This window comes from Ammospiza nelsoni, chromosome 4, assembly GCF_027579445.1.
Source record: "Ammospiza nelsoni isolate bAmmNel1 chromosome 4, bAmmNel1.pri, whole genome shotgun sequence".
Lineage (NCBI taxonomy): Eukaryota > Metazoa > Chordata > Aves > Passeriformes > Passerellidae > Ammospiza > Ammospiza nelsoni.
The window spans coordinates 60,593,446-60,618,548 of NC_080636.1; the positions used below are offsets into that span (position 1 = coordinate 60,593,446).

Here is a 25,103-nt window from a genome sequence, read left to right on the forward strand (position 1 = left end):
TTTTCTCCCATTGCTCCTTTGTTTGATGCCAAATGAAGTAATTTCAGCTGCATCATCCTGATCCAAGAAGCTTTCTGTTCCTCACTGTTGTTCACTACTCGGCTTTGGTTTGTTCATGTTAGCAGGTCATTGCATGTATTTTGATGTGGGAGCTGCTTAAATAGACAGGACAATGAGGGTAAGAGGCTTCAGCTTTTGGCACAGCTTTGGCTTAGGAGTCTCTTTTAAAACCCCTGCTGTTAGCAGTGCACAGCACTGTGCTGTGCTGAGTCGATGCAGCCAAAGGCAATTGTCCTTTGGGGCAACTGACAGCTCAGTTCAACAGCTGTAGAAGGTTTAGCTGGAACAGCAGCTGCTGAAATAAAAGCTAAGCTTGATGACTTTGGCATGACAGCAGGACTGACTGAAATTTTGGAATGCTTCAATAAAACATTGATGGTCAAGAAATGACACCAGGAACACTGTAAAAGATGCAGCTGTTGCCACCAACATTTTCTTCTGTGTGTTGTGTACATGTTAGTGAAGGGAACGAACATATTTGTGATTTGTGTCTAGGAATGTTTCATCCAAGGAGTTTTATTCAACAGGTAAGGGGAAATAAACAGGTGACCACACACAGATGTATGAGCAAGGTGATAGGAATTATGCACTATCTTCCCATTTGTGTGGAACCCTGTCTGTCTGCCTGTCTATCCATATCTAAAAGCTGGTGTTGGAGTGGAATGATTTCATCATTGATACTCAATCAAAAAGTCACTGCAAAGTAAGAGATAACAGACAGCCTCACCCCAAGCCTGTAAAGGGAACAGCACTTTTGCAATGTCCCATTTGTGCTTCATTTCTGACATACTCTAAGAAAACTAGAGCAAAGCCCACCCACAGTCTCCCATGTACCAATGAGGGTTTGTAAAATCAGCAAGCTCATGCAGATTGAGAAGCCCTTGGTGTTCTGGATATTCTGCTGGGATGTATGCAGACATGGTTTTGGATCTGTCCATGTCCAGGGTTTTGTATCAGCTAGTGGTCACACAGAATGCCACAAGACATATTAAACAGATTGTATTGGCTCCCATCTTTAGAATTCAGATACTCTGCAGGTATAAGTGTAGCATAAGCAATGAGATAAAAAAGGGTGGAAAACATTCTGATGTTTAAATAAACTTTCATAATTTCCAAGTTAGTTTTATTTTTGGTCAGCAAGCAAAATAGTCCAGGGTAAGTGACAAGACTGAAAATAAAGCCTCTCCCCAGGGGAGTTGTGAATATGAGACCTACGTTAGAATGGCTTTACTTTTCTGTGAATGTGCATGGGTTTTGCTAGAGTTTGAGAACTTAGAAGAATTTCAGAAAGGATGCAACTGTCTGAAATCCTTTATCAATTTGTGATTAGACCTGGAGCAATGTAGAGCTCAACCCTGTGGAGCCAGCTCAAGAGAAACTGAAGCCTCGCCGAAGTCATTCTTTCTCCACCGGTGTGAGACAAGAGAAAAGAGACCTGCTCCCAAAGACCTGCAGCTGTGATGCAGCCACTGCCCCAAAGGTATGGAAAAAAGTCTCAGCTGAGGACTCTCCATTATAGTGCTAGTCTTGCTGCAGGACATGATCTCTGGAATGATAATTCAGCCTTTGCCCATCTATTTCATCTATGGGCCTTATTTATAGTGATTCCAACATCCTCCTTCTACTTGCTGGGGTTTTGTTTGTGGTTTGTTTTTTTTTTTTCATGTCTCAGTGTGACAAGTGAGAGTGCCAGTAATGCCTAATTAACTTTTTTCATTGATATTTGCCTGTTTTTGGAAAGCCAGCTGTGCTTATAGCTCTGAAGCTGCATTAAGGCAGAGTCAATAGCATCAGATGGAAGAAGATTAGTTATTTGCCTGTTTATCTACCCCAGCTTTGGTTCCTTCCATCATGGTCCTTGTGTCCATACTGTGGTAGTCTCCTTTTAGAGTAAAGACAAGTCTGCAAAACAGATTTTGACATGATAGAAGCCACCCTCTTCTTTCTTTTCAGTGTACATTAAATGTTTTATTTTTGTTGAGGGGGAAGATGAGAAAGAAACTCCCATTTCTCCCTAAGAGTGGGAGAGTCTGGCAGCTGCCACCCTTCCCTCACTGAAAGAGCAGATGGTGAGTACTCAGTGCATCTTCTGTGGATGCATCACCCTCGTTGGCCAAACCACTGAGGTTTGGTGCCCTGTTGTTGAGGAGCACCCTATTCCCTGATGGGAGCAGTAGAGCTGACCCATAAGTCAGCTTCTGCCAGATTGTAACACCAGTTTCCAAATGAGTTTTTGTATGGATGTCACAGTGTCAGGCATACACCAGTGCTGTCTTCTCAGGGAAAGACTGATGTGGCTTACAATCCCCTGTATGAGCCTGGACTGAGTAGTACCCCATTTTTTGAGGGGCACCCTTTCATGGGGTTACTCTAGTGCATGTAGACAAACACCCACACCTTGGGCAGCTACAGCATCTGCTTCTGTCTCCTGTGCTCCCTTGCAGATTTGATGGTAATTGTCTAGAGACAGCATAGTTTAAAGCAGGAACTGCTCTGAAAATTTCCAGCCACCCCATCACCCAATTCCTGCATGCCTCTGTCCTGTCTTCTTTCATGTGTGTCATTAAGATCAAGTCCTGAGAAACCTTGTTCTTTTCCTGTAACTGTTGTGAACAGTATTGGAGGAAAAAACAGCAGCTTCAAATGTGGTGTCAGACAACGTGGGCTCAAATCTCTTACTTAGTTTTGCTGCCTTCTGTCAGCAGCCAAATGTGTCCAAGGTTGTAGGCAAGTGGCAAAGGATATTGTCTCTAGGTTCTGGAGAATCACTGGCTTTCTGTCTCGCAAGGAAGGAGAAGGGAAGTAAATCTCAGGTGGTCTGCATGAACAGTTCAGCAATAAAAGAAATAAATCTGTATCTGGAGTTTAGCAATTGTGTAGCCTACAAGAAGGCTCGTGTGCTATACTTTGCCTTTGAAAGACATTTCTTGAATTACTTTGATAAATAACCTTTTAGACTTTCAGTGGCATTCACTGAGCTAGGAGTTTATTTACACTGAATATTTGCATTGAATGTTCAAAGCCTCATTTGCTTCTCTTACTGTTTTCAGCAGAGACTCCTGTGTGTTGTGTAGATCCTTTGTGTGTTCATTGTAGCTCAATGCAATGCATCGCTATTCATGCTATCAGAGTAAATATTTTTTTGTCAAGCTCAGTTACAGTGTTTCACAATAAGACCACCCATTTATCCTTAAAAAACAAAACTCCAACAAACACTAAAGAAGCACCAATGCATTTTTAAAATATTTATTTTAAGGTTTTAATAGTATTACTGGATTGTCTTTGAATTCCAATTAGAGTACTTCCAAAAACACTCAGTTGTGGACAAGCCAGTCAGTGTCCCAGGTTTGGTGCATTCCAAAGCATAAAAATGCATGTGACTGTTTTCTGTGCTGCCACAAAGATATGATCCAGCCCCATGACTGACTTCAGTTATGATACTAACAAACTTGATGAAGGCTAACATCTGGAAATTTAACATGGCAGTGAAGAGGCTTTTCTGGAAGTATTAAAATGGGAGTTTGGATATTTGATTTCAAAAAGAGAGATCAAATGTCTCCTCTGCAATCAGGTTTTGTTTCAAGGGGGTTACCCGATGTCAAAGCTATTAAAAAATCTTGTAAGTGGGTGTTGTGCCTACCCAAGCCACATCCAAAAAAAACCTGTCTTTCTGTTGCAGTGTAAACAGCACTTGAAACAGGAAGGAGCAGTTTTGGAGTTTGGATTTTTTCATTCTATTATTATCTTTCATATGGAAGAACTTTTCTTCTCTCACACTGATTTAAACCATTTTTTAAGCCCAGTGTGCTTCCCTCCACTTGGTAGATACAGCAGCTGGAGAAATCATTATCAATGGGGATTTGTGAATGATTCCTGCTTGTGGAGTAGAATGACACAGAACTATGGGAATTCACATGGAAATGAAGTAAAACCTGCACTTTACTTTAAATATTGATTTTCCCTAGAAAGCAGGGACTTCCAGTTTATCTCTCCATCTGACACAGTGGTTTTATCACCTTGATTGTAATTTTTTTTAAAGAAGCCCAAATTAATTACTTATGCCTTCTCTTGCCTGCGTATTTGAATATTAACTGACACTTTCAAAGCTTACTTAATTGACTCTGAATTGCATACTGTGCACAAGACTTATGGAAAGAACACAGAGCCCTTGCCATCAGAGCCAAGTTAGAAATCATAATTCTCTCAAAATAGATAAGAAATTGTTTGCAAAGAAAGTCTTTATTGCTTATTTCTTGGAGGAAGCACTTTCCAATGTGCGAATGCAAGGCCACCAACTTCCCTGAGGTAGTATCAGGAGCCTTGGGGAGAGACGGAGATTGTCACAAGGTTGACAAAACTTTAGGAGAATAAAGAATGAAATGTACTTGAGTCTTATCTGAGATCTCTTCCATGAAAAGAGAGAGAAGTGCAATTATCTAGTACCCTGATACAGTAAGATCTGTTAAAAATGAAGTAATACCATTTAATTAATGATTAAATAAGTCAGATACAACCATGAGTTTTTGTTTTCTTCTTTTCAGCCTCTGCTGATATTTGAGTACATCTTATTTTGTTCTGTTTCATGTTCTGCTTTCCAAGCAGTACGTGTTAGCACATCATGATTTTCCTTCAAGTTAATGATTCAAGTATTTAGAAAATTTGGCTTGTGGCTCAAATATTGACTAGTGGCAGTGAATATTCCAAACACTGTTTTCCACAGCCCCATGGTGTCTGACAATGCTAAATCTTATGTCTACTCCAGGTTTCACTGTCCTTCAGTTCTTTGGAGAAGGTGCTTGGGCAGCCTGCCCTACCCAGTCCCTCTGCAGCACTCATGACCAGCTCCCTGAGAGCAACTTCTCTGCCTGTCAGATTGAATAGCAGCAGTGTCACCAGTGGAGACTCCAGTACTTCCCATATGGCAGCTCAAGGAAGTCAAGTGAATGGAGTTGTGGATTCTCTGACTAGCAATGCAGTCCCTCGCATCATCATCATTCCTACCTCAGAAACCAATCTGTTTCAGGAAGAACTGGAAGAGGAAGAGACTGAATTATTCCACTTTCATGACAAAAAGAGCAATCTGCTGGACTTGGAAGGGCTTAGCTCATCCATGGAGTTCCTTGAAGCTGTTGAGAAATTTCTATCCTAAGTTTGTCAAAAGAAAACTTTCCGGTAATTATTTTCTTGGCATCTTCTCCACTTAATTATACCAAATAACTGAAGCCTTGTAGGTTAGATCATCAGATTTTTTGTTTTTGTATTTTTATATAGTAGTCACTAGGCAGCCTTCACATTTATCTTTGTCCAAACCAGCTCAGGCATGGAAACAGGCTTTCTTTCAGATTGTACTGCAGGAAATGAGCAGTGGAAGATCTGGCAGCAGGACTGAGTGGCATTGGTCAAGGAGGCCACCTGATCTGGTGCCACTGATGGTGACACGGTGGGGGTGCCACTGATGGGGGTGCCAGCAGAAGGGAAAATGACTGACTGAGAGCAGGGTCAGCTGCTGAATTCTTCTGCTATCTGCACATGGAGCAGCATTCCTGTTTTGGCAGCTCTGCTCTGGACAGCGATGGGAAGCACTGAGAGACTGCAGCATCTACCAGCCCCAGCAGTAAGGCAGATGGCTACATGACCTCAACTAGAGTTTAATCAAATAATTCTCAGCATTGTTTTTGCTGTGTTTTATTTTTTAAATAGGGAGCATGCTAAACATAAGGAAAGAAACTGGTGGTTTTTCACTGGGAAGTGACTGATTCCCAGCTTCCAGTCCTCTGAAGTTTAGTGGTAGAAATCTGGATTTTACCTCAGCGTTAGCATGGTCACCTAAATGTCAAAATGCAAGGTGCTATATGCTAAAACATACAGTACTGTAGAAGCATTCAGAGTACCTTCAGAGTTACAGTCCTGACTAAATATGTATGTATCCTAATGAGTCTGTGATTGAAAGGGTGAATGCTCACAGCTGGCTTGACAAGTCATTGACAAAAATAAAGCCTTGGCTGCTGTATATCACTTGTCGGTTCAGAGGAGGTTCTCATCTCCTCTAAAACAAACCAGCAGATGTCTTTTACAGGTCACTTACCAGAGGCCTTCAAAGTGGGTAAAACATCACCATGGGGAGAGAACCACACAGTACTGTGATGTTTGCTACAGGGTCTGTACTTAGATCATTATCTGTGGTTACTCATTGTGCTCATTTTATCTGTGCTTCACATTATGGCTCAGGCTCACAGGACTCTCCTAACATTTTAATCCTAACTGCACTCTTCCTTTTTTTACTCATCTGCCCATTTCTCCATGTCTTCCTTTTCAGTTTCTGATTTTCAAACATAGACAACAAGTTGAACTACATTGTTCTTCATATAATATCAATATATATTAGTAGAAATCAGGTGCTTCTCTGGATATAATAGTGCAAATATTTGGTGCAGGGAGACTAATAGCATTCAGACATTCAACAAGAAAGTGAAAGTTTATGTCCATAGTCTCAGTTTATTTCCTTGGCTGTATCCTAGATTGTGCAGAGAACAGTGAGAGAACTTCCAGGTTTTGTGTATTGCACTGCCTGATCTTGGGAAGTAATTTCTGTTTGCCCATTTTCCTGATGCAAAAACCAGATGGGAAGCATAAAAGTGCTTTTAATTACTTTTTTTCATTACAAAAAAAGGTAACACAAATCTTGTTTTCAATGAGCTAGACAGGACCACCACTAAAGAACAAATTAAAACCCAGAGCAGCACAAGAGAGTGAAGAATGCCTCCAAACTTGCACATCTGAGGCTCTGCAAGGTGCCAGATGGTTGAGAGGACTGACACTTCCTTTTGATATAGGCTGTACAATTTTTAGAAAAGGAAAACAAAACAAAAAATGGCACTGGCAGGTTACAGAGGTGATTGCTGTGACAGGCTGCCTAATGCAGTTCTGATACTCTTAATGCTGCCATTCTCTGAGGTGCTCTGCTGGCTAGAGACCCTCATACTTCCTTACTGTGGAAAGCAGGGAGGAAATCTAGGATGGTGCCCCATCATGCAAAGACTGCCTGTGTGTAGCCCTGGTGTGTGGTGCTGGGGACCAAGGCTCGGCTGGGGCAGCACCAGGCTGTGCTTCCTGCAGCCAGACTGCCAAAGCCTGTGCCCATTGTGTGCTGAGTTTTCTAACAGGGACAGGAATCATGCCGAGGTCATCTGCAATGAGCTCAGCAATTCCAAGGGCAATTCCTCCATCTGAAGACTGGCACAGTGAGCAGACAGTGCAGGACAGCTGCCGGGGACAGGGACGTGCTCACACATGCAGTTCCACAACGTCAGGTTTTCATCCACTGCATAGTTTTGGCCACAATGAGTAATCAAATGTTAATTATGTATTATGTTCATGGGAAATGGGGCAGGCTTAGCCCTAGACTAAATGTACTGCCCTGCCATCTTGGATTCTTGTCCTTTTTTTTGCTGAACCTGCCCTTTCTGATTTTTTTTCCTACACCAACTGTGCAGTCAGTGACCTCCTTGCATTTAATATCCTCAGCTACTGCATCTCTTTTATTCTTGATCCAGATATTAGGAAGCAAGTGTTCTTTCAAGGCTTCCAAGCCTTAGACCTGACTTGTACTGTTGTAATTACTCCAAATAACAATAGAAAATGCATTTGGTGTTCCATGTTATAAAACATACTGGGAAGGATGTAGGCAGTGTATTGCTATCGATTTTGGCAGGATGAAGAATGGAAGACCTGAAGTCACAGCCAACAAATTCCTCCATATCTGAAGTTTTGCTTTCTACCTGTTAACCTACATAAAAGCTCTCCAGTGATCTCTTGTATGTGTTTGGTACTATTAGTGCTGGTACTGTGAGTGTGTCTCAGAAAATTAGCAGGCTTGAGGTATGTGCAAACAATGTTTCACTTTAATGCTGTTAGTGTCATACACTGTTAGTACCATTGCTTCAGGAGCTGCTATCAAGATTACTGCTTGTCTAAACTGATGCAGGCTAAAATACTAAATTGTATAATGGTAGAGAGATAAAACCCAAAGTTGTAAGAAATACCAGATAGATTTACTGCACTTACTGTGAGACTTGTGCAGAAACATCAGTCACAGAGTAAATTAGTCTCAAATTGAATTATACAATGCAGGAGAATTTTGCAAGCTTCTCTGTTTCCACATTAGAATAGATGGCACATAAAAATGTACACTAATTCATGTTGCTTCCCGTTTCACAAAGGAATGTATTGATTCACTGAAATGGAATAAAGCATTCTTAGGAGTTCAACTGAATTATCCATTGTTTGTTTTTCTTATTTAATCATTATTTTTTGAGCCAGGATGAGGAATAAAAATGTTGAGTCAAAGCTTTTGAAACCTGTGCTCTGATCCAGTTAATTAAGATTATGTATACATATGACTTTATTTTCTAGTCAATTAGACATCTCAGGTGCAAGCACTCACCTGCTTGAGTGCATAACATCTAAATTTAGAGTTCACTGGCTGGGTAAAACCTGAAGTTGCACAGCTACTTTTGAAATACAATGACTTCAGCTGGGATGGCATGTATCAAGTGAACAAAATTGAAAAAATTAGCCAAAGTCAATACGTCAAAACCATGATAGCAGACTTTGATCTTTGACCTAAATCTGAATGAAAGTTAATGAATAATTGTTTTTTTCTGCTAAAACTCTGTATAGCACAATTATAGGATGTGTTCTAATTTTCACGATTAACAGAAAATCCAGACCACAAGTGTAAACACTTTATTTTTTCAAGGGCAACGGTACTTTTTAATAGTTAAATCAATGGTTAGATAAAGTTTTCAAATAAGAAAATTTACTTACTTGAATCTCAATGAATCTTGCAGCTTTGGGCTGGTATGAAACATGACCTAATACTACATTCTTCCAGAAAGCTCACTCATTTCCCAGACATCCACCCATTTCCCTCCTTTCAGGAGGCATACCTGAACAAGAAAATTTTGGCACCAACATCTAACCTTATTTTGTTTAAATCACATTTTTGGTTGTATTTTGAACCTTTCTGAGTTTGATCCACTTTATTTGCTGAGACCTCATTTCCTCTGCGCTTCTGTGTTTAAACCAGACTGTAATTTTTCTCTCTAGTTTAAAATAAAAAAAAAACAGCAGTAGACAGTTGCATTGCCCTAAGGATGCCATTTTTGCCCTCATGGCAGCAGGCGCAGGAGCAGTCATCACACCAGGCCAGCAGCAGAGCCCTCACAGGAGGACAAGAGCACCCCAAAAAGGTAGGGATGGCATGTGCAGGCTGCCATCTCCAAACCCTCTAAGGGCTTGGGGGCTGAGGTTACACACCAGGGGATTGGGTTACAGTACACAGCAGCAGGTCTGGGTACAGGCAGGGCAGATAGTTAGGGACCAGGCTCCATAGCCAGGGGTCAAAAGCCAGGGACCAAGGATGAGGGGTAACGGATAAGAGTCAAGGGTCAGGACATCAGGGATCAGAGAGCAAAGAAAATACTGCATGGTAAATACCTTCTTTTTAAATTTCCTTACTTTTCCCCCAGCCCTTAGAGAGTTTTTTTGTTGTTGTTATTTGGATTTTTTGTTTGGTTTTTGTTGCTTTGGTTTTTGGGTTTTTTTAAGTGTTATTATTGTTGTTGTTACATCTGCTCTTTACTGCTTCTCTGTGCAGGTTACCCTTGGTATTTTTTGCCTGGTTCTTTCACAAGTATATGAAAGCAAAGTAATTAGTGGGGAGATGAAAACTTGGGTAAATATTACGCAACAGACTCCTTTTTCACATAGGAGTAATCAGAACTGCCCACAGTGCTGGGGTTCAGCAAGTGCATGGACCAGGTGACTGCAGGGGGAAGCCTGGCAAGGTGGAAGCAGCCAAGATGCATCTCCTGGTTCATCTCAACCCAAGCTGATGATCAGTTCTTGCTCTGCACGTCATCCAGAGCCTCAGTCTATAATCAGTGTTGTCTGCACCTTGAATGGACAAGTATTTAGTGAAAAGTTTGGTGCTGGGATGCCTTTGTTGTACCTGTCACTTCTACCCATGTATTAACATACACTACGGCTTACTAAGAGTTCAAATGCCTGTCCATTTGCTTTATGGTGTGTCTGCATTGCACTCTGGTTGTATTTGTTAGTGCTACAGGTTGTAGCAGGACATGAAAAGCTAACTGCAAAATGTCAAAGCCAGGTGTAAATCCACTGTTACTGATTCTCCCCTCTGCCAGCACAAGGAGATGACTGTGTGCCAGCAATCTTGGTGCCAATATTTCATGGTAAAATCCCCTGGGAGAAAATTTCTGTAGGGATGATTGTCTTATACAATATATTGACTTTTTTACTCTGAAGCATTTTTCCTCTGTATTTCAAGCTATGTATCATGTTGGTATTTTTATTTAAAAGGTCAGGTGCATTCTTCACCTTAAAGCAAAACACCAGAAGACCCTTGTCATCTTCAGGACCTTGTTCTGGACTGAATCAGTTAAAGGCTAATTAGGCAATAGGAGGTGAAGAGATGGGCTGCTGCTGTTATTGGTGGTGCATCGTCCCAAGGGTGAGGCATCCCAGCCCTTTCCCTCCATGCCAAGGAGCGGGTCTGTTCTCCTGGAACAGCCAGACATGTGCTAGTGGGTGCCACATGAAATTGGTATTTTCCAGACATTTACAGGGAGCTCAGTGTGAGTAGATTTTCATGGGGACAGCAGAAGATGCTTCCCTAGAGTTTCTCCTTGCCAAATTTCTGGTTCCTTTCCACTGCAAGCAGGTGGCAAATCTCTTCAAAGGAACAGATGGATGTATTTAACATTAACAACTAATTTTCCACAGGCATGTTCTTGGAAATAAATGTTCTTGGAAATAAATAATCTATTTCCTGAGATGTAGAAAAAAAAACAGCCCAGAGTGGACTAAAAGTGTGGAAAATGTGAAACTGAACACACTGGAGTTCGGTAAATGCACAGCAAATGAAAACAGCAGCTTAGAATGGAAACTGTTGATCCACCAGAAGCAACAGAAGGGCCAATTCCATCTCCATAGAAGATACAAAAAAGGTCTATCCAAGCACTTAATACAGCCAGGTCTTTTTGCCTAAGCCCATCTGTGGACAATCCAACAGAAGTGAGCTCAGAGTCAGCAGCAACTTTTTCATTCTTGGGTCGCTGTGACCGTCTGGGCACCAGCATGCGGAGAAAGTGGGATGAAAAGTTTCTCTTACAGGACCTAACTTCATTCACCTTGTTAAATGCAGCAGAAAAAGACCAAGGGGGATGTGACTACTCTTTTTACACATCTGGGATGAGAAATATTCAAGTGAAGTGTCAGTGACAGACATCAGAGGCCAGTCTCAGACACTGATTGTGCCAGCAGAATAATAATAAATTCCTAAAACTGCAAATACCTACAAAAATAAATCTTGCTATTAAAAAAAATGTCTTGAGATGGTTTTAAACAGGCTGACATTGTTTTGAGTCTCAGTGCTTGTGTGACTGTCAGGAGTCCCGCACAAAGCAGGAGTCCTGCTGAAGAAACGCAGTAACTTTCCTGACAATGCACAGCCATTGAACAAGGAACTGCTTCTGATTTGCTGAGGAGGAAAATTGCCAAGAGACCAGTAGGATCTCTGTTATCCTTTTTGTAAACTTTAGTGCAAAAATTGCATGTCCCCTAAGATATTTTGTAATGTGGAAATAACTTGAACTTCAGCTGCCTGGCCGGGCTGAGTCCACGTTGTGCTATATTTTCTTCCTCGCTGTCATGCTACCTAAAAGCCACACACTTTTCTTGGACTGGGAATTGAGGTGGTGTGGCCTTTTTCTCCTGGCACCAAATTGTCTTTCCATCACAGTATAGCTTAAAACCTTGTTTTGCTGCATCAGAGCCCAGCAGCAAGTGTTGAACTCCCTGACAAGCCCCTGGGGCTCTCTCCTATGTGCCTTGTCCCCACAGACTTCAGTCTGCCAGATGTGCTGGTTTGAGAGGCCAAGAGAAATGGGCAAGTAAAAAAAAGACTTCTATGCTTTTTCAGGATTTTACTATCTTGCCTATTTTGGGAGTGACTGAAGCTTCTCTTCTCTCTTCTCTCTTCTCTTCTCTTCTCTTCTCTTCTCTTCTCTTCTCTTCTCTTCTCTTCTCTTCTCTTCTCTTCTCTTCTCTTCTCTTCTCTTCTCTTCTCTTCTCTTCTCTTCTCTCCCTTCCTTTCCTTTCTTTTTTTTTTTTTTTTTCACATGGATGCTTTGGCATACATCCCTACTGGCATAGTATGCTTACTCAGAAAGTTTAGTTTTCTGCTGGTCTGATTTATTTTTCTCTGTGATGATTCTTCCTGGAGCAGCTTCTGAGCAGTGCTGAGGGTGCCTGGCAGATGATCCTTCACAATTGGGTTGTTCTGCCATACTCTGGTGCTGCTGATGCACCAAGGCATTTGCTTTTGGGCAAAGCTCTTCCTCTCCAGCAAGAATTAACAACTAAACTTTCCAGAGGAGAAACTCCCATGGCATTTTTCTGTTTTGGCTGATGTGCTGTTTCCAAACTTGTGTAAGAGTAGGTTTTAACCATCCTGCAAAGTCTGATGGTTTGAGTCTCTCTTCTTCACATGCCTCTGTTTCAGAAGACACTTGTGCACTTTTGGAACATCACTGCTGTTAAAATACTGAAAACTCCCATACCACAGGCTACAGAAAAATCAGCAGTTTCAGTAACCCAGGCTTAAAAAATGGAGAAAATCAATCTGTAGGTGGGAATCAATGGAGATATCAAGGTAAAAGGCAGGTGGTAAGGAAGTCCCTTCCATTTGTGCTCCTAAAATCTGGGCTGGACTCCAGCAGACATGGTAAGGCTCAGGAAAAGTGATCACGAACAAACAAGACAGACTCTTAACATTATCATCAAACTGGATAAAAAACAGAGGACTACCACAGTGAATTTTCATGAGTCTTAATCTTTTTTCAAGCTTGTTTCTCCAGCCTGAATGGATAGAAACAAGACTTTTTTTGCACAGATAAATGGAAGCCCCCCCCAGTCATACATACTCAGACCAAGGGTTCATGGAGTCAGTATCTTGTCTCCAACAGTAACCAGCTATAAGTAACCACAAAGAGAAGCAAAAAAAGGCACCGATACTTTGCTGCTCTGCTCTCCCAGAACTTCTGGTGATTCTATGCCAGAAAGGGTATTTAATAAGATTTCACAGACCTCTTTGCTTCCATGGATTTATGAAATCACTCATGTGAAAGCCTAATTATGAAAACATCCCACGGACTCTGCAGTTCAGTTGTGATTTATACAAAACAGAGCCTCCCTTTGCTTGCAATTTCATTCAGTGCCCTCCAGTTCTTGTGGGGTGGGGGAGAATGGATGATCATTGCTTCACGGGCACCTTCCTTGTAGTCCCCCTGAGTCTGCACCACCTCCACTCATCATCTTCTCTCCCAGGTGAGTGTCCCACTCTGTCCACCTGAATCCAGGACCTCCATCCCCTTGGCACAGAAAGACAGGGAAACCACTGCACGCCTTGGGTGAACTGCAAAGCTGCTCTGGCTGCTGATGCCAGGAGGACATCCTGTGTCATTTGCCCTTGTCCTTGCCCCAGACATCCTGCTCTGGGCCCTTGCCTCCTCCTCTCCAGCCCCAGAGTATCCCTGCTCTTATGACAGCATTCCTTTGAAACTGCAAAAGTCTGAAAGACTTGGAGTAGAAATGTGACTGACGTATTTGCAGTTACAGAGTATTCACAAAATATTTACAGACTTTATTTAAGCAGCTGGCAAGCACTGTGAGGAACAACTTATCAACAAGCTATCTCTTAGGTCTTCTGAGAGGCAAGAAAATGTTAATTATCCTCATTTAACATAGGCAGAGGGTGGGATAAAGTGTGAGCAGACAGTAGCAGTGTTGCCTCCTCTCTCCAGCCCAAGCCCACATACTTCACACTCCCTGAATGCAGGATGTGGTCAATATCACTGAAATATCTGGGTTTCAACTGTATGCATTACATCAGAAATACAAAGCAATCCTCTAGATCTCAACAATGCAACAACTGAAATTTGGATCCCAACTGGGGTCAAAATTTTGCCACTTAATATTTTTGTCTGTATAATATGTTGAATTTCAATGACAGATTCAAATGCAAAAGCTGTAATTGTCACCAAAACATATGCCTGGGACCTTCTCCAGGAATAATGAATAAATAGCAGGCACTGAATTAATATAATCCTCACACCTTAATCTGGCATGCTTTATGGAAGTAACCAGAAATTAATATAAACATTGTTTTTCTAAGGGCAGGGGTTCCAAGTCTTCTCTCTCAAAGAATATAACTTTTTTAATAAGCAATTTGGAAGAAGTATTGCCCACGTTTCTATTCCAGCCTACAGAATGTTTCCTTTTATGTTCAGTAACTGAAATGTCTCATCTCACTATTATTTAAGCACTGGCAATGACATTGAAAGTCCCAGCATCTTATGAGTGTCCCACATGGAAAAAAAACCATAAAAATATTCTTAGGAAATCAATATTATTCTTGTATTGCCTTTGAAGGGAAAGCCCATGGGAGCTCAGAGGGCTGTCCCAAACACAAGTGAGTCAGGTCTTCCCTCACACAGGCTGGAAGGAGAGAAAGGCAGGGGGAAGCTGCTCTATTTTTAGCTGCCTGAGGCATGCAGACCTCATGGTGATGGGGAGCTGATAATTACATAAGAAGTCATACCAAGCTTTGCTATTTAGGTCTCTCTGGCCTCTTCCTTATCTCAAGTGCCGTACTTGCAGTTCCCGCTGCGGGTATCCGTAACCAAAATAAAACGTGTTTTCCTGGAATCCGTGCCATGAAGTAATGGGCTGTTTTACAGCAGCTCTTTTCCACAGCCTGCTCTTTCTGGCTAATGATTACAGCTAGGCTCTGCTGCCGTGGCTATATTGGAATCACAGCATCTGCTCTAGCCCCACCAGAAAGCTGTGAGGTGACTAAAAGAGAGTCGTTTACCTTTACTGGGGAGGAGGATCTGTGTTTGGACAGACTTCCAAACACTGTGGTCATTCCCTCCACCCTGCTGCTGCCATCCCTATTGAGGAGAAGTGTTTTACACAGAAAACCTTTCAGTCACTAACTTCAGCTCCTGTAGCTGGATGCATCCTGGGTGCTTTCACGCTGCTGGGGCCCAAAATGCACCCACCCATGTGTCAGGGGCTGTCTGCAAAGGCAGGCAGGGAGGGACTAGAGTTTAGTCACTTCTTTTCCACATCAAGGGTCTTTCAGGTATTTCTTCAATTCCTTGTGATTAATTTAGGGATTTTCATGTCATGCCTGAATACCTATGTCCCACCGGGCCCCTCTCTATGTCTCCATGCCTGCTCCATGGAGCTTTTTCCCAGTAAAAATGTTTTTTTCCCAGTTCCACCAGCAGCCAAAGAGGCAGGCAGTGGAAGCAAGGAGATTGGTTTATAGGTAATGGGCAGGGGAAGCTGTAAAGCCCTTTAGGGGCAATGTATCAGGAAAAGCCACGTATGCTAGTGCAATTTGAAGAAGTGATGGTTTTTACAAATATAACCTTTTATTCTCCTGCTGCTCCAAAGCACTGAGAGGAAACAAGGCCATTAAAAAGGAGGCTGTGGCCTGCAGCTCCTGGAATGTCCTGTGCCACATGCCACAGGGGTGTTCTTGGATTTCAGGTGTGCAGAGGCCATATCCAGCTCCCGGGCACCAGGGTGAGTGGAACCACTTCTCCTCACATTATTAACACAGGGCTAGATTCCAGCTGTCTAAATGCAAACAATTGGTTGAGAGTTTGGGGAGAAACCAGAAATGCTGGCAGCAAAGGTTTCTGTCGTATTACACATGAACAGTGCTAGAATTCAAAAAAAAAAAAAAAAAAAGGGATGAAAGGTCTCTCTATTTTTATATAGCAGAGTGAAAGTATTGGGTATCTGTGGCAATATTTAGTCCGAAGGAAAGTGTAATTGAATCCAACTGACATAATGAGAAAGTGTCTGGCAAAGCCTTGTCCAGGGAAAAGTAGTAGGGATCATTGCCATCTAAAATTTAATTTTCTAGATGAATACGCAATGGAACGGAAAGCTCTGCTATGGCTAGAAGCTATTGTATAGTAGGAGTACACTGTTTTGTGGGCAAAGACAGAGGTGTTGGCATTTTAAAGCAGGAAATGTGTGGACCAAGAAGTGAGAGAGAACATTTTAGTGTTGTGGCTGAAAGTTGGAAGATTTGCTCAGAACAGAGCAGCAAGCAGGAACACAGTAGGGAAAAAGCAAGTGCAGGTTGACAGAAGGCAGGATGAAAACTCCCTAAAACTGGCACAGCAGGGTAACTTGGAAAATAACACACAGTTTCTTTCAGTCTTTCAGACACCCCTTCTTCTCAGCTGTGCTACCATGGCAGGTGTCTCAAGTTAACATCAGGCACCACCTGAGTGCTTTTGCTTCCCCTTATAAATTGGGACTGCGAGGGGGCTCCTGCAAAGACATAGTTCTGGGAATGTTTTTCTTCCCTCTTTAAGATCCTGAAAGACATAAACAGTGGAGTGCTTCAGTGTGAACAAAATAAAATGGGTGACGCAAGAAATCCTTCAAATACACTGGAAAGAAGCATTCAAAAGAACAGGTGAATTTGAGGGGGCAGAAGATGTGATTGCAGCCATCATCTCTGCAGCAGTCTAAGGATGTGTCTGCAAAAGTGGCCTTTAAATGCTGCACATTATATCTGTATGTCTGATGGATGCAAGGGGGAAGGATCTGTTGGAGGGACTGGTTTCTCCCTGGTGCTCTGTCTGGCTGAGCAACCTGCTGTAGCTGATTTTACTGTGAGCTGCTGGTTGCTACAGCCCCACTGGCCCTGGCAGTCCAGGCAGAAAGTGTAACTATTAATTGTAGTTACTTGTTTTCCCACTAATTGCTTTCAGTGTCTTTTGTGGGAGAGAATGCAACTTGGCATTGGTTGTGTTCAGAGACACACAGGAGTTTATCAAGAGAAGAGCTATGTGCTAATTGAAGAGCAATTGGGCTTCTAAAACCAGGCATTTTTGAAGTGGTGCTTGTCTCTCTATTTGTAGTTTCCCATGCTCTGACCTGCAGGAGAAATGCAAAGTGAGCACAAGAAAGGAGAAGTGAAAATCAAATTGCTGATTTGGCACTGGCCTCTTTCAAATGTATCTCATTAAAAAAAAAAAAAAATATATATATATAGACACGCATATATATATGAAAGCACATTGCCCACAGAGAAGCAATGCTGCCTTTGGGAATGCCAGAACCCCTTTTATTTTCCATTTTTTAACTGGTAAACAGTGCTCCAAGACCTGACCTTCCCCTCCCAATCCCATCTGTTACCTAAAGCTGAGAGATGGAAGGACTGGAGGTCAAAGTTTGAGTTCAGCTTCCTGTGAGAAAGCAGAGCTGAGATTCCTTAAACATGTTAAAGCTTTGCTTTAAATGGATTGTCTGTCTCTCAGTTGTTATGAAATACTTCTAAAGGAAGTATTTACATCTTTAAATTCATTCTTTCTTGTTTTGCATGCTTCCTCACTGGAGTTAAAAATTAACAGCATCTATGGCTTGGCAGTTCTTCTTTTTTCATTTTTCCTTTTGCTGTTTTTCAGTGTTTTCCTAAACATAGCCAAATTTTGAAAAGCTGCAGTAGAACAAAGCAAACTGATGGAAAAGGATCTCTGAGTGTAGCAGAGTGAAGGGGGTGAGCAGAATGAAAGAGTACAACAGGAAATCCAGGCTTCTCTACTTTAATGGAAAAGAAACCCCAAAGTTGAAAAATCTATTTAGAACAGTTTTCTGCATTTAGGTGTTTTGTGAAAAAATCGAATAAAAGAAAAAAATTTATTTTGTGGCTTATCTGTGTCCAGCTCTGGTCCTGGTCCATGAATTCCTGGTCCCCTCAGAGTTTGACCAAGACCAAATGGAGAGACAGTCTTAAAATGCTGATAGCCTTACATGATTTGAGCAGCTGAACTGAGCTGCTTGGTTACGTTTTTGCAATATTTATATGCAGCATTGAATACTCAATGGCTATTTGCCTAATGGAAAAGAAAATGGAGAACACATGGATGAGATTAATAGGGGGGAAAATGGACTTCTTTTCCTTTTTTTTTTTTTTCTACTGGCTTGCTTTCACCTGCTTTGATGGAATTATTAATGATTTATGTTGCCATGCAACATATATAGCTAGTAGAATGATGCTTTAAGTAGGGCTAAAGTGAAAGAACAATGGGCATTTCAAGTGTATGGCAGTTTTGGGCAGGGAAGCGAGCGAAGGAAAAACAGTAGGGGGAAAACAGTCACGAAAATTGTGCCTAAAGTTCATTTTTCTCTACAATAAGCAGTATAGTATCCCATTCTCCTTCCTCTGCTATCTGGGAGAAGAGATCCTGGAGTGTCTCCCTTTAGGAGAAGGGCTTCAGGGCCTCTGGCTGCCAAAGGGGAGCTGTACATTGCAGGGAAAGGAGCTCTGGAGGGAGGCATTTCTTCATTTAAGTGGCAAAAGTAGAAAAGCTACACTGAACCTTTCAGCTTTTGTTTGCTCATCTATGGAAAGACAGAGCTTGACTCATGTGTTGTTAATTGCCGTTGACAGATAAACCGGAAAGAACCAACCTAGCTGAGTTATTTGTATTCTTTTTTCCAGTTCACTTGAACTGGAAATCAGAGAGATGCAATAAATAGAAAGCCATGAGGTTATCATTCACAGAGCCACTTTCCTAGCAGAACTGGGCTTTAAATCAGCAGGACTATCAACCCCCTGACACAGCCAGGCTGTAAATACTCAGTCATCGCTTCATTTGGGGTGCAGGGGAGTGGTGAGAAAGGAATGACCGAAAGCTTTCCCAGAAATATGCTGCCCTGAGGATTCATTTGTTGAATAGAGGCTGTGCCAATGCATTACTCTGCCAGCCTTGCACCTCTATTGACTTGTCTCTGCTGATTTATTCTCACTCTCTGCGTTCCCATGTGTGAATGCTGTACCTTTCTCCATTTGGTTTCAGTATCTGTAGACTGAGGCTGAATTTTACAGGATTCTGTGTGCAACAGGGCATGGCAAATGCAACTTTGGCCTCTTCCCTTTACAGTTAGTCTCAGTGTTCAGTGCTCTTCTCTTATGCTTTAAAAACATGTTATTTTTTTTTTTTTATTTTTTGCTTAAAGAAAATAATAAGAAGGTTTTAAAACTTTATCCGCTGTCTGTAACTCTGCAGGAATTAGTCTGGATACTGGCCTTTTGCAATACATGTGACTGGTCCTGATTGTTTGGGTTGGTATCTGAGGATTAAGAGATTTGGGAAAACTCATTCACTCTTTCATTCTTTCATGATCCTCTCAGATGCTTTGGCTGATTTTCTGCCTGCCCAAAATGGGGAAATGGAAACAAAGACGTGGGACTCTTTACACCATGCTCCTCACAGCCAGGAAAACCTTCCACTTGTCACTTGGCAGGAAACAACAGGATTCCTGTATGATGGATTTGCTCCCACTCCATATTTTTCCTAGCTGTGATTTTGGACTTCATATTGCATACATTCATGCTGAGCCCTTTATATCAGATGAGAAGTCTGACATCAATTTTTTCTCCCACTGTGCCATTGTACAGATGCTAAATAGGAATAGCTGTGTCAGGAAACACAGTTGTCTATCTGCTGCTAAAAGCATTCACTGTTAAATTCATTAGCGCTGCTTTTTCAAACTGGTAAAAAGAGAAGTTTCTGTTCTCAGGATCATTATACACCCACAGCCAAGAGCCCATTTCGTCTACTGAAGATCAGTATAAACCACTTCTTGCACCTCCAGTGGTTTTCATTAGCAGAGCCCGTGGGAGGAGAGGCCCCCTGGGTGTCCCTCAGAGGAGCCTTCTCTCCTGGGATATGGGAAAACACTAGGTGTCAACAGTGAGGCTTCCTCTCCCGGCAGGAACACATCCATTCGAGAGCCTACAGCCAAGGCTAGATGGGCTTCAGCTTCCCAGCATCCATCTCCCCAGGATCCTGATGCATTCTTATCGGAAAGCCAGGGAGAGTCTCTGAAATCCCTGTCTCAGACAAGTCTAGGCAAGGCTTCAGGTTGTCCAGTAAAAATCATGTCAGGATTAGGCTTGGTTTTTAGGGCTATTTCTTAAAGCCCACTTTTATGAAGAATGAAAACATTATTAAAATACCAAATGAAATAGTATTTTTTTTGTCTTTCCGTTATCAGTTAGATCTTACTGAGGACTTTTTTTTCCTCTTCACTGCTGCTTTTTCTCTTCCTTTTTGCACAAACATCTCCCCATAGTGCCCCTAAAATAAAATGGGAATCGCTTTCTTGTTCAGAGAGGCCATTTTCTGCTGTTGAGATATGAGCAGCACTGTACCAGGTGCACAGGGAAACTTTCCCCAAAGAGGGCAGGGAAGTCACTAAAAATTATTTTTAAATTAAACAAAAAAGTCCCCCAAACATAATAATTACAAGGAGAACAGAGAAAAATCTAAGAGGCTGAAACTGCTCCAACTTTCGAAGAAGTTCAAACTCCTCAGGCAAGAAAAGAAAAATCTGCTTTTGCCTCTGCTATGACTTTGTTGTCCTCTACTGAGTCTTCCAAGCCTTGGAGAAAAAAAGGGTCTTGTTTTGACCAAAAGGAGATAGAATCATTGTCTAGAATAATAATAATAAAAAAAGTAGCCATCTCCTTTTCTCTCCCTCCTGGTCATTTTCAGTGCCAAGGCTACAAGGATGGAGGTGGCAGCCAGAAAGAGGCAAACTCCAAAAACAGAGAAACTATTTTATGTACTTTCCACTTCTTTTCCTAGACATATGCGAATTATTAATGCTAAAGAGAAGAGTTTTTTTCCAACACATTTTAGGTAGCTAGAATTTTTATATTCTTTTTTGAGATCTACTCTTGGAGCTGGTAGGAATGAGGGAGTTTCATCTGTTTGTGTTTAGGGAATAAACTTGCCACAGATGCTCCAAATCTTCCATTCAGTTCTTGCAGGTGACAGCTGTAATGGCACCAGAGACTTGCAAATCCTGGCACCCACACAGTCTAACCATAATTTTGGCCCGTAAACCTCTACAACATCACATTTCACAAACGAGTGTGCATTCTGGGCTGAAAGAAAACCCTTCTGCCTCCCTTGCCAGTTTTGGCAATACCTCAGACACCTGCTATAAAAGAAGTGTGGCTCAAGTGGTAGCAGCTATAAAACTAAGATCTATATTTAAGATAAAATCTAATTTAGCATCAATGAAATTAAAGCAGACTGTTTTCACAGAGTCTAAAAAGTAGATATATGGCCAAGTCCAGATTCCCTTTGCTGACTGGTGTGAATCCTGGATTAGACAGAAAGAATACAATTATCCTTTGGAAAAGAAAAAAAAGAAGAAGAAATTCAGGAAATTGTGGTGCTTAAGGAGTTAGCTGTAAGCCGAGAAGATGGCAGCATCTGTGGGAGAGAATGCTGCCATAAATAGCAAAGTGTGGCTTAAAGAGTTGGAAATTATGAAATAGCTTTCTATTGCCATTAAGTGGAGAAAGAGTTTTTGAGTCAGTCCCATCAGGAGAACTGTCACATAAAAAAGCAGTAGCTGACATGATCCTGAGTCATGCCCTGCAGTTACCATCAGTTTCTGTGGCTACTTCCTTACCAAAATGATTTCTAAACAGCAGTTTTTTCATTAAATCACAGAATCATCAAGGCTGGAAGAGACCTTTAGATCACCAAGCCCAACCATCCACCCAGCACTGCCACTGTAAGCCCATAAACAGTAAACCAGCGCCAGATGGCTCTCAAACACCTCCAGGGATGGTGACTCCACCTCTCCCTGGGCAAGGCAGCCTATTCCAATGCCTGACCGTCCTAACAGTGAGAGAGTTTTTTCTAATACCTCCTAACCTGAGGAAGAACTAGACTTTTCTCCAGAGTCTGCCTCACCTTCCCAGCCAGAATGGCTGTAGGTGGTAACTCTCAGCCACACACACTCCTGAGGGCTGGCTGTGCCTCACAAAGCCAGAGGGAAGGTGGGCACTGTGATCCACAAAATGACTGCAAATAAACACTGAGTAAACCTAGGAAGAAGGTCAGTGCTTCTGGAGGTTGCATTGGAAAAAATCACACTTCACTCTTCATGCTTTGTCCTCTGTCAGAGCTGGTAATTTTTTCAGTTCTTTGTCTGTATCTGTGCCTCAGCTTCCAAAATAGTCCTTAAGTAACAATGGACCTTGCACATCTCTCTTAAACTAAGAGATGCACAAAAACTATTGTGGACCTATAGGATGCATTAGCTCAGCCTTTTCTCGGCTGCATTTTTCTCCTTTAAATTCAGCTGAAATGTTACTTATTCTTAACTGATTTATTTCTATTGTTCTCAACTTTCTATGTACAGGGATGGCAGGGCTGCCTCTCACTTAGCTGCCTCAGCTGGAGAACAACAGACAGTGTGGAGCGAATCCAACAATTTCACCTGCAAGCCCCATGATGTCTTCTCCACACCCACATCTGGCACACAGGTAAGAAGCTTCATTTCTCTGATCCTTATCTGCTTCCCCATTTTCATTCTGTTTCCCTTTCCCTCCATATGTTGTTTCTATCCTTGCAAAACTGTTCACTTTAGCATCTAAAAACAAAAGAAAAAAGCTCAAAAGCCCTATGGCATGGTCCTTCTTCTTTCTTACCATTCTTCTAGTAAGCAATCCCTGCTTTTAAAGTGGGAAGTGTTTGTTTTCAGTCCTTTGCCATTGTTCCTCTGCTCCTGCTGAGATATTCTGGAGTTGTTCCTTTTGGAGTGCTTTTACTTATCTGCAGAGTAAAGAGTTAGCTCGATTTAAAGATGGTCAAGATCCATTTTTGAGGAATGGGAAAAGGGAGGAATTCTTCAATCCTTTTTATCACCAGATGAGCTTTTTTCCACCTCTGTGGCTAGTGGCAAGATGTTGGGAAGAGAATGTGGCTCTCTGGAGAAGGGTTCATAACCTAATGTCAGCAGAATAGCTCCACCCTGTCCCCTGTACATCTTACAGAGAATACCATTCCTTGCTCTCACTCAAAGCCTTGGGGAATTTGTGGATGCACACATACATGGCCAAAACATAGTTTTGAGTGGAAGTGAAAGATGAGCACAAGCAAATAAATAGACACTCAGAGACTGTGAGATGCTTTTTAAAGCACGAAGGGTCTACAGCTATCTTTCCATTCAATCCCCTTCGTCACTGGGGGGGCTATTCTTAGAACAAGGGTACACAAAGTTTTCTGCAACCATTACATAAAGGCTGTGAGTAATTCTTGCTCAGTTCCTTGCTGACCTGTGCCACTTCTCACTAGAGCAGTTTGATTATTACCATGCAGTTGTTGACTGGGTCTCTGAGAGTCTACAGCAGGAGTAAAATGCTGCCCTTCTGATGTGAGATGTTTTGGCATTTGCTGCAGAGTTCTGCCCAAATGAACGTGCAGGCAGCAAAAGGACACTCTCCCCCTGCCTACGTGGGAGGTTAGATCAAGGAGCAGAACTCCCCCCAGTTTGTATATAAATAGAATTGTATGTAAAATCCCAACACCATTAGCTTACACAAATTGTGTATGCCAATCATTCTAAAAATTCTTTCCAAGCAAGCAAATCCTCTATAAATCTAAGAGATAATCGAATACATGTCTTGCAGTCACTTTACACCTTTGGTGATCTCATCAAAACATTCCAGTGCTCTGCCAAAATCCATGACTGTCTGTAAATTTTAGCTGTTCCAGGAAGTTTGTGCACCTGATGCAATGTTACTTTTATTAAACCTTCTTCTTGCTTTAGCTCTTTCTTTTAACTTAGCTAGGGTTAAGACAGGTGTGTGGCCATTGGAATTTAACTGAATGTGAAGAATGATCACTACTGGAATGCTACATCCAATATCTTGTCCTTAGCTAGAGAAATGGATACTTTCCAAAGACTTGGGGAAGGGCAAAAGGCCATAAACTAGTCATTTATTCCTGCTATTTCAAAAATTTCAAGGATTAAAGATTGTATTCAATATCACACATTTTTAAGCCAAAGTGATAACACAAAATTATTCATACATTTCCTTTATATTTGATTTCTTCTACAGCAAGGCTGTTGCACAGCCTCGTTTGCTGCTTTCCTATTCTGCTCATATCACTCAGTCCTTTGTAAAGAGACTAAACACCATCCAGAAGCACCAGTGATGTTTCCTTGTCCCAGTTGCTCTGGAGTTTGCTCCAAGATTTCAGTCTTGCAAGGCTGCCAATATCCACCCTTAATTTATTCCACCCTCTCTCTGGGATAGGAAAACCCCCCCTAAGGTTATTTATCATCAAAAATAAGAAAACAGATTTTTGGCATTAGCACAGCCAATGGGACATCTAATACTTTCTGTTTCAAAATTTACTCTGCGTAACTCTGCAAGAAGCCCTCTTACAATCCCATGCATACTTTAACATTTTACAGACATTAATTTCTTTTAAATCCCTAGTTTTTTGAGAATTTTACCAACTTAATTTTTTTTAGCCATCCCATTTTCTTGCAGTTTGTTTTATAGCTTACCATGCAGTCCTAGATCTGATGTTTTCCTGAACTTTAGGGAGATAAAATCTATTTCATTTCCGCAGTCTGGCAAAGGAACTCTTGTATTCAGGAGAGCTGTGGAGTGAGTCTGACAGTCTTTTTTTTTTTTTTTTTTTTTTTTTTTTTTGCTAATATGTTTCATTTTGTCCTGGTTTTCATTGACATCTGTATCCACCTCCATTATATTAAAAGCTTCCTCACCACCCTGCATATTTCAGGGCTTGAAGTAACTATATACAGCTCACTCTTTTCCCCACACATTTTCTCTAAAGTCAGACCTTACTAACAGGATCTCAAGCGACTGACTACAATCCCTGGGTGCCAGAGATGTCCCCAGTTTTGGCAGTCACATTTTGGTGTGCCCACTTTGCTGAATTCAGCCCCCCTAGCTGGCACTTGTGATGAGAGCTGTCCCTGGCAGCACAGGGACCTGCCCCAGCCCCTAGGCTTGTTGTGTGCCTACCCAGGGATCAGTTCATTCCTGACTTCCTAAGAAATCACTAGGAAGGTCAGAC

The 25,103-nt window shown here is 41.8% G+C and overlaps 2 protein-coding genes across 2 annotated transcripts in view; both read left to right on the forward strand.

Annotated features, from left to right (window-relative positions):
- The window catches only part of LOC132072488 (melanopsin-like), a 38,921-nt gene extending 33,712 nt beyond the window's left edge, over nucleotides 1-5,209 (forward strand). The window contains 2 exon segments of the mRNA XM_059470845.1: nucleotides 1,391-1,540; nucleotides 4,823-5,209. Of these exon segments, the coding sequence (XP_059326828.1) occupies nucleotides 1,391-1,540; nucleotides 4,823-5,209 (537 nt within the window).
- Nucleotides 5,210-22,410: 17,201 nt separating this feature from the next.
- The window catches only part of PDLIM5 (PDZ and LIM domain 5), a 139,414-nt gene continuing 136,721 nt past the window's right edge, over nucleotides 22,411-25,103 (forward strand). Inside the window, exon 1 of the mRNA XM_059470327.1 lies at nucleotides 22,411-22,534. The gene's annotated coding sequence lies outside the window, so the exon portion shown is untranslated. The remainder of the gene's footprint in view (nucleotides 22,535-25,103) is intronic.